This window comes from Merops nubicus, unplaced genomic scaffold, assembly GCF_000691845.1.
Source record: "Merops nubicus isolate BGI_N331 unplaced genomic scaffold, ASM69184v1 scaffold50515, whole genome shotgun sequence".
Classification (NCBI taxonomy): domain Eukaryota; kingdom Metazoa; phylum Chordata; class Aves; order Coraciiformes; family Meropidae; genus Merops; species Merops nubicus.
The window spans coordinates 1-9,670 of NW_008608602.1; the positions used below are offsets into that span (position 1 = coordinate 1).

At 38.4% G+C, this 9,670-nt stretch overlaps 1 protein-coding gene across 1 annotated transcript; it reads right to left on the minus strand.

The window, feature by feature from the left end:
- Positions 1–2,361: 2,361 nt before the first annotated feature.
- On the minus strand, positions 2,362–9,250 carry LOC103772947 (oxidoreductase NAD-binding domain-containing protein 1-like). Its single transcript, XM_008940293.1, has 4 exons — positions 9,115–9,250; positions 5,981–6,143; positions 5,677–5,740; positions 2,362–2,472 (listed from the first exon to the last, which is right to left on the minus strand). The coding sequence occupies exons 1-4, from the start codon at positions 9,248–9,250 to the stop codon at positions 2,362–2,364; spliced, it is 474 nt and encodes a 157-aa protein (XP_008938541.1).
- Positions 9,251–9,670: the final 420 nt, after the last annotated feature.

A 9,670-nucleotide genomic window follows, 5' to 3' on the forward strand; every position in this document is an offset into this window, starting at 1 on the left:
TATGATTCTATGATTCTATGAATATAATTTTTTAATTTATGGTAATAAACTTGATGGTGTATAAAGGTATCTGACTGTAAATGAAAGGTCAAGAACAAAAAAAAGCTGAGGTAGCCGATTTTGCTGTCCTCAGCTTCTGCAGCACCACTGCCTACAGGGCTCAGCTCTCCCGGCAGCAAGGATCCAAGAAATTAGAAAGGACAGCTCTTGTATTGCAGCGTTCATTGTATCAAACAACATCTCCAGATGCTACTAAAGCTCTTTACCACCCTCTGGTGGAAAACAATCTTACTGCTCACATTAACCAAACCAAACCAAAAACAACAACAAAAAAAAACAACCAACAACCAAACAAAAAAAACACCCAAACAACAACAACAACAACAACAACAAATTAAAATTATGCTATAAAGTAATAATTTACATTCAAGTCAAAACGTTCTGCTTGACATAAAGGAAACACTATTCTGCCTGGTGGGGAAACGTACATACAAACGTACATGTCAAACCGAAACCAAACAGTTTTTACTCTTCTGAAGTAGCAATGTAGGTGTACCTTTCTTTCTACGTTAGTATTTCTCTCCCAATTACTTCACCATGAGACATTTCAGGGCATAGTGTACTGTGTTACAGTAGACTAGCTTGGATTTGGGATGGCTTGTCTCACCTCAGCTATGCGTAGGAAGGATAAGGGGACTCCTGAAGAAATACTACCTCTGACAGCTTAAGCAAGAAGAGTAGTTGTAGTGGAAAAAAAAGGGGGAAAAAACCCTTCCATATACACCCACAACAAGAAGAGGCACAATAAGATGTAAACCAGAGATCTTAATGTGTTTTTTATTTTCCTCCTCTTAAAAGCTACCTAAGCCAAAGCCTTAAGGAAAGAACGACAATTAGCAATTGCTGGAGGAAGAAATCAGAAACATTTAAACCATGAAGCCACTTCTTCAAAATATTTATAACATTCATATACCCTAATGCATGTTTTAATAAATCAGAGCAGGCGACAGCAACGAATATCTTCATTATTACTTGATGTCAGATAAAAAACAGTATCTGCCAGCACACTTGCAAAACAAAGTCACTTTTGCTTCTGACAAACTCAATTATGAGAACACTTTCAAAAAACACATACATTTTAGTGAAAATCTTTGGCTGTAACATCTTACTATAGGAAATTCTAACAAGTTAGCCTTTTCTACTCAGGAAATTGTGGCCTGGTGTTTCAAGCTGCTCATCAAAAAATGCAACCGCAGTTTATAGCTACAAGTATACAAAAGTTGTTGTACACCTTACCATAGCATTAAAATACTTTGAAGGAAGAGGAAAATGAAGAAGAGTAATTATAATTAAAGCTTTCAGTTTTCAGCATGATAATTTCTAGAACATTTTTGGAGTGTAAATGCACTTCCCAAGTACTGGCAAGCAAGAATTTAATGAGTCACTGCACATGTGCAAAAACTGCAGCAAATTACTCCACAAACAAATTATTGCAATCAACGTCTTATGTTCTGGTTCTAAATTTAAAAGCCAGCATATTACCACTACATGACTAACATATGCTGTGAAGATCCTAGCAGCTATACTTTGATTCCAGCAAGAGCACTTTCAGATGGCCTGAGCCCATAAAAAGTTTAAGAACATTTCAATATCCAATGCCAAAAGCAACTACTCAGTTTTAAATTAATTTCCAACTGGAAAAAAAAAAAAAAAAAAAAAAAAGAGTGGGAGTATTTTTAACAAGGCAGGCAGACAAACATGAAAACCCACTATTTCCCTGGGTAAAATGCTGTAAGGTTGCTTAAACAAACAGCTAATTATTTCAAAGGCTTAATAATTCAAGGTTTTTTATTTTCAAGTTTTCTTATCTGCAGTCATATATTAATCTGACCTACCAGGCTTAATTGTCAGAGTGGAAACTTCTAGATGAAGAAATAAAGGTTAGCAGGCAATTCTGATTTAATTATAACCCAAAACTAAGTAACTTGCAAATCTGCAGTCTCAGCTCTCAAACTAAGTAGCAAATACAGACAGTAAAGACAGCTTGCAGGATAAACTGCTGTGTACTTCTAAGCACTCTTGATGAAACAATGTAATATACATAAACCAGAAGAAAAAAACCAAAACAATCAAGCAGAACATTTAAATACCCATTTTTTCCCCTTTTAAAATTAATATCAGCATATTTAATAGTGGTTATTTTAAAATTCTACCAAAAATTCAGCTATTTGACAGAGTATCCAATAAGAAAACATTGTATTATATAAATTAACACTTTTTCCAAGGCTCAAGTGGAGGCCTTTGAACCTGTCATTATAGTGGACTTCTGGTAGCAATTTTCCCCTCAAATGCCAGCAGCTCTTACCACTGTCCTGCTTTGAATGTAAAATCCTTATTTGCCACAGCCAAACGAAGTCTTTTGACTGTCTCGGATTCACTGGTGATTCCACACACTTTTGCTTGTGAAATTACCTAACAAAAGGAAAACAAGCCACTGTGTTACATAGAGAGCATCTGCAGCAAAAGTAATCAAGAACCTGCAGGGAACGAAAAATGGATTCACTTACATAGCCACTGAATAGTGAAATGGTTTCCTACTAGTTTTCTACAATCCAGCATGTCTGTAAGTTTTGTCAGGGTTCTTCTCAGTTTGTATATAAACTTACTGTATTTCAGTTGAAAAGAACATAAAGAGAAACAATTTCTGCTTAGCACTCTTCAGAGTCTCTTGACATCTCCACAAGACAAACACTCCTCTATCATCCAGTGACAAGGTAAAAAGATCTCTGATACAAAGACTGACAAAGGAAACTTGTAAACAAGATCAGCTGCTACTCAAGTCCCAAGGAGAATTCTGGATCTGTATCTAGTTTTAATTAAGTAATTAAATGCACTACTGAAACATTATGCATTAATGCAAGAAACCCAACAAGCTTTGTGTTACTGCTTTTACACACACCCCTTTGACCACCTATATGATCAATGGGGAAACTGCAACACAAACATTCCTTGCTAGCTAATAGCAGAGGTTTTGCTTGGCAGCCAGATGGAAAGGGATGTAACAGTCATACCTGGTACTGCTTTTAAAGACATTAAAACCCAATAAAATATGAAAAATAATGCTTTTCTAAAAGAAAAGCAGATTTTGCAACAGGACTGTTGCGGAGGAGCTCTCCACTTAAACTCTTTAATGCCCAGCAGGACCACATGGACTTTCATCCCATCCCTGCCCTTCCCCTTCAGGTATTTTTGAGTTATAATTGTTAACCTTTTTCCTCTACAAAAAAAGTAATGTCCTAAATATTTGTTAAATGGGCCAATATATTTTTCTTTGTTAAAAAATGCTGATGTCATTTACCACACTAGGAAATACTGATAATACCACCACAACCTTACTATTTCTCATTTATATAAGATCAAACAGTTAAAAAAAAAAATAAAATTAAACTTTAAGCAACTACATTCTAATTTAGAACACATGGCAGGAAATTAATTTATTCATAAAGCAACATCTGAAAACGTCCACTGTCCCATTAAACAGCAGGACACTTGCCAATTTAAAACAAAGTAGCACACATTTCCTCTCTGCTTTAGCAGAGAGTATTTAATGGGGAATGCAATCACTCTGCGTTAACAAGAGAAACGTCAGACACGGGACTTAAATGGTTGTTCTGATGGAGAAACCTTAAATGCAGGAAATGGACAACAAGTTGGATCTTGTCCATTCTTTTCTTTACTCTTCAGTACACTCCTTAATTTGTTCTTTGGCTGATACGTCTGACAGAGCACTAGGCATTTCATTCTGAATCGGTATAAAGTTATTGTCATAACTGAATTTGAGTCAGGGTAGTCAAAGATATTCAACAGGCATTTTGGACCATCACAAGAGTATCCAGCTGGCACAGAGCAAGTCTGCAGCGAGAGGGAGGATGACAGGAGACTCCTTACTTTGCCACTGTATTTCAACAAAGCTTTAGGCACTTTTCTTCCCCTGGTCCTTCCCATCACCACTCTCCAACCGGCCATACCATGTAGCACTAATGCGACTTCGACCTGTGGCCCTCTCACCTTTCTGCAGTACTGAAATGGCCAAATAAGGCAATACAGACTGAGGGAAGCCAACTGCTGATTATACGGAATTTAAAACCAAGTGAGGATTTAAAATAAACTCATTTTAAAGTGGTCAGAAATAAAGTAACAAAGAATAAATCAAGCATTAAAAAAAGAAGCTGCATAATCCTCTGATACGCAGAGAATTTGCAGCTTCCAATGCCTCATAAGGAAGCATTTCTCCATATATTTCCCAGCTAGCCAGCATTTACATTGAGCATAAAAAGTAAGCAAGCCAAGCAACCAGAAATATCCAAGATTAAAAACATGTTTGCAAAACTCAGAAGTGAATCATTTTCCCCTGTCAGAAGCAAACAAACATGTGCATCTGTCTGCATCTGTCTCACCCTCCCTCCACGCACTGAGCTAATTTGGCACAAGCTGGACCAGGGACCAGCTGTAGCTCCACAAGCAATGCTCAGATGCACTCACCAGCTGGCACTGAGGGTGACCTCTGGTGGCAGGCAGCATCTGTCTCATCCACCTACAGCCTATGTCACAAGCGCTGAATCTTCAGCTTTGAGGGTTACCTGTGTGTCCCCTCCACCCAACTTTGAGAAGTCACTCGGCCTGTGGCTTATTCTCAACTATTGTTAGTGAAACATCTGGCAGAGAAGGACTTAATGATGTACACATAGACACATTAACACACGGGTGTTGTGTTTGAGACCACAGGTTGCCTTGCTGTGTGACACACACAAGACTGGCCTGTCATGAATGGCTACTCAAGACTAAGAAACTAACTAAACATGGAGAAAAAATTTGGAACGGTTTCCCAACTCCTGGGAATTAAAGATGGGATTTTTCAGTCAAAACCATGCCCTGCTTCTCCTGAAAAGTGTAAGAGAAATGCAGATTTATTTCACTAGTGAAATGCGTTTGAGAATTGAAGTCATATTCTCCCAGCATTTAAGAATTTCAAAAGATCTACTTTAGCTAACTCCAGGAAGGAAACAGCTGTATGAAATACAAGACTACATGCACCTCTGAACACTATTGAAGAGAATGCTTACTGCACAAAACTGAGATCCAGAATAAGCGTTTCTGGATTTTGATGGAGAACAATGCCCTATCTTCCTTGTACTTGTGCATGAAAATAGAGACAGACTAAGATCCTTCTTACAACTGTCTGTCATCTCTCCCTTCAAAATGTCTACACTTTTTATCATGCCTCCTATGTTATAAGAGGACGTTTTTCCACATTTTTTTAATGTTCAAATCTGAAGCAGAATTGTAGAAATCAATAGAAATCTAAGAAGCCTGTGTAGGGATGATGGGTATCTATATGCTTTCAGTACTTAGATAATCCATACTTGATAAGAATTCCATTAAATTTCTTGTCCAAAATAAACAGCATCATATGTCACTAACAATTTTTATAAATCATTACATTTTACCCACTGACCAGAAAATACACTTATTTTACAACATTATCAAATATGAAAAATGAGGAGAAATAAAACAGACTTCAGAAGAAGATAAAATTAAGCCTAAGAATCAAATACAATTATCCAGTTTCTTCACACCCCAAAAAAATCACTTACATCCTAAAGAACAGAAACTAACCTCCTGGCGAAAATTATTTGCTGTCCTCTCTAGATGATCCATTTTCCTTTTTGATTTTATTGTGCTGCCACAAAAAGAAAATGAAGATAATTGTCACTTTGACAGCTGTGCTACTGTCTCTTAGTGGCATAAATTTCTATTAACATAATTTAACAGTGTCATCCATACTAGAGATGACATAAATTATAAATATATAATTGGGAGTTAAATAAGTATTCATAGATTTATAATACTTAGGCAGTTTCATTTTGACAGTATTACTGTGACATTCTCTTTAAAAAGTTTTTGTGTGTGGATAACCTACCTGTTCACTGTGCAGGAACAAAAAGCAGAGTGCCTCGACACCCCCAGTGCAGAATGAGTGGCAAAAATTCTGCTTGCACCTCTCAGCACCTGAGGAACAGTAAACCCCCCACACACAGCAGCATGAGCCATGATGACTGGGCTGTCTTTGGAATCACCAGCTCCTGAAAAAAAAAAAACCACAAACAGTCGTTAAATAAACTCAGTGTTTGACATGGCTTTTTTTCACCCTTTATTTCCATTAAACCAGAGAGGCCCAAGTTTCAGCTGGAGCTAAAACTAGCAATAGACACCCAGGGTAACAAGAAGGAATTTTAAAAGTACAGAAGTATCATAAAGAAGAGAAAATGTGCATCCATTGACTGAAGGGAAGAAAACCATGTCACAGATGATATGGGAAAGGCTGAAGCACCCAACACCTTTTTTCCTCAGTCTTCACAGACAAAGCCAGCACCCAGAACTCTGACAGGGATCAGCAGTAGTGGAGCCAGCAACCACTTAGAGAAGCTGGATTACTCAAACCACAGAGCCAGATGGGTTACACTCAAGGTTGCTAAGAGACACAGCTGACATGCTCCATTACCTATGAAAACCAGTTATTATGGAAAGGCTGCAATTGACTGGAAAAAGACTAATACATGGTTGTTTTCAAGAGAGGCAAGAAGCAGCACCCATGTCCAGTGAGCACCAACCCTCTGGAAAAATGCACAGAGCTTGTCCCCTTAGCTGTGTGAGAGCTAAGAAAGTAACCAGGGAGACTGCACACAGACACACCAAGGGCAAATTAAGTTTGATAAACATGAACACTTCCTGTGATGAAAAGTCTGGTCACACAGCCACGGGGACAGCAGTGCATGCAGCACATCTGGGCTGTCCTGTGGCTCTTGACACCATCTCCTGCTGCATATGCATTAGGAATCCGAGGCCAGATGGGCTGCTGCAGTGGCTGAAATCTTGCTGGGTAGACAGAATTGAAGACTTGATGGCTTCAAGGTGCTGGCTAGTAACAGTAAGAGTACTCTGGGATTGACATTCAGACTGATGTAGTTCAATAAATTTACCAATAACTTGGATATAAGACAGAATGTACCACCAGCAAATTTGTGGAGAATACTAAATTTGAGGGATGGTTGACATGATGAATGGTAGAGCTTCAATTCAAAGTGGCACTGAGAAACTGCAGGACTAGAAAACAGAAACCTCATGAACTTTAAGCGCAAAGGTCTACACTTGGGACTGGCTTGATCCAGTACTAGCAACTGTGCTGCTCCAGGCAGGAGCTTTGACTAGATGACCCTCAGAAGTCCCTTCCAGCCAACATATCTGTGACTCTAAATGCTCAAACAATATTTACGTTTAAAAGATCAATCATTGAATATGCATTCCCTTTCTACTAGTGAAGAAAGGGTTCTAGATGGAAAATTTTATAAACATTAGATAAAACTGTTTGCTTACAGGTTTATTTAAAAACATGTAAAACCCTCATACATCCATATATCCTACATAATAGTTACATCTCTAAAGAGCTAAGCAAGTAGCAGACACTTATATCCACTGCAGTGGACACACGGTGTGAAGCTTCAAAACTTCATACTCAAACAGAGATATGACAGGGAAAGAACAGAATAAGTCAGAAATACCCTTCATTTACACAGTGCAGCAACAGGTGAGCCAAGAGATATTTCTCTTTGCTTGTAAATCTGCCTTTGCTTTCTCTAAAATGGATTAGCATAATTCGCTATCGTACCACCGTCGTCTTTTGAACGATATTAGTTCCATAATAAGAGTCCATTGCTTCTTCTAAAGCATTCTTAACCTTTTACTTCCATTTAAATCTCTTTTCCTGCACACAATTTATTTTCAACATGTCTTTGGTTTTGAATCCTTTGAAACAGCAGCCCCGGGTTGTTTAGCTGACCAGGCCCAGGCTCTCTAGGCGTCCACCGGCAGCTGCACAGGCCGGTCTCTCAGCCACCTGTCCTGCTTGTGACCTGCTACACACGGGAGGCAGACCCTTCACAAATTAGGCTGCTCAGAGATGGAACACATCTACTGTAATGGTTCTAAATGCCCACTTTCAAACATAACAAATACGTCCTGCAGCTTTTAATTGTCTGTAATCTTTTTTAATGTTTAATTTCCACAACAGCTTGCAACTTTCCAAAGTGGAATTATTTAAAACTCTTCTACCACCAGTGAGCAAATTACTTTCTTGTATTATAATTACAAAAATTTTTGCCACACTGTATAGAGAGTTTAATAAAAACATTCAAATAAAATATTTTAGCACTTCCTACATGCAAATGTGTAGAAGCTATCAATAACAAAAGTATTAAAAATCTTACATTATTTTAGCATGACAAAGTATACATCTATTTAAGAAGTCACATTCATTTGTCTTGGTGCATTCAGTCTGTAAACTCGGAGCACCCAAAAACCATTGAGTTACTAAAATGCATCAGAAAATTTTATGATCTGGAGTCTTTTAGATAGCGTACCTTGGTTATATTCATCTACATCTCTTTTTTTTTAGGCTTCTTGCTCTGTGATTCATGTTTTCAAGCTAACTAATTCTAAGTAAAAATGAAGGCTGTTTGAAAGTGGACATTCTTATAAAAGCTGCTTATGCCAATAGCTGTGACTTTAAATCGCCACGACATCAAAATGAGTCACATGAAGTCCTATGCTTTCCTTCAGAGGCTGAGGACTGAGAATAAAGATTTAATTATTCTTATTCTGTATTTTTTTTTAAAATCACTGCCCTCAAAACCCTTCCTACAATGAATTGCTATTAAACACAGCGACAACTGCTGCTAAAGTAAGTGGCCTAACTTTAAAATCCAATACAAAGATTCTTGATTGTTTATTTTACATATTTAGTTTAATTCTGCTGCTAAGGTTGACAGTCACTTAAAGCCAGCCTCATTCTTATTTTCACCACTACCACTTTAAGCAGCAAATGTGTTCAGTTCTACACATGTAAATGTAAAAAAACAACCAAACCAACAAACAAAAGTTCAATATCAATACATAATACTGAACACAAGATAAATATCAGCCTTATTTTATTCCAAAATACCTTTTAATGAGTCCTTATTCTCCTCTACCACAGACAAGTCTGAGTCATGACTTTACCAGACGTGAACAGCTTCTCCCTCATTTGCCAGCTCTGCAACGTCCTTGAGTCACTCAGCTTTTTGGCAGTTCCCTGCCCCCAATAAGCACAGTGCTTCAGCCGTTCAAGCTCCTGCCTGGTGGGATGTTCCCTCATTTTTCATTCTTCTTACCCAAGCCCCTACGGAAACAGCCACCCTAAGTACTCCCTTTCTTCCTTTGCTCCACGAAGAGAAATAAGTACTACTTTTGTATGTGACTCCTTCCTCTCATCAAAAGTAAAAATCAAGCAACTCATTCATTCTCCTTACCCTCTGAGCCACTGGCCCTGGGTTAATATTGCTTCAGATCTACAACTGCATCTCTTCTTTTCCTCAAGCCCACATCAGTATCTGAAGGGAGAAAATTCCTTTTAGTTACCCTGTACCACAACGAAGAGCACACTACTGCCGGAGTCACCGCGAGTGAACGCTGAGGGGGCAGAAGGGACACCGAAACCAGCAGGACAGCAAACCCTCCGCCGCAAGCGCGCGGCGCTGGGTCAGGGAAGTCCCTCCGGCCGAGCTGCGGCTCCTGC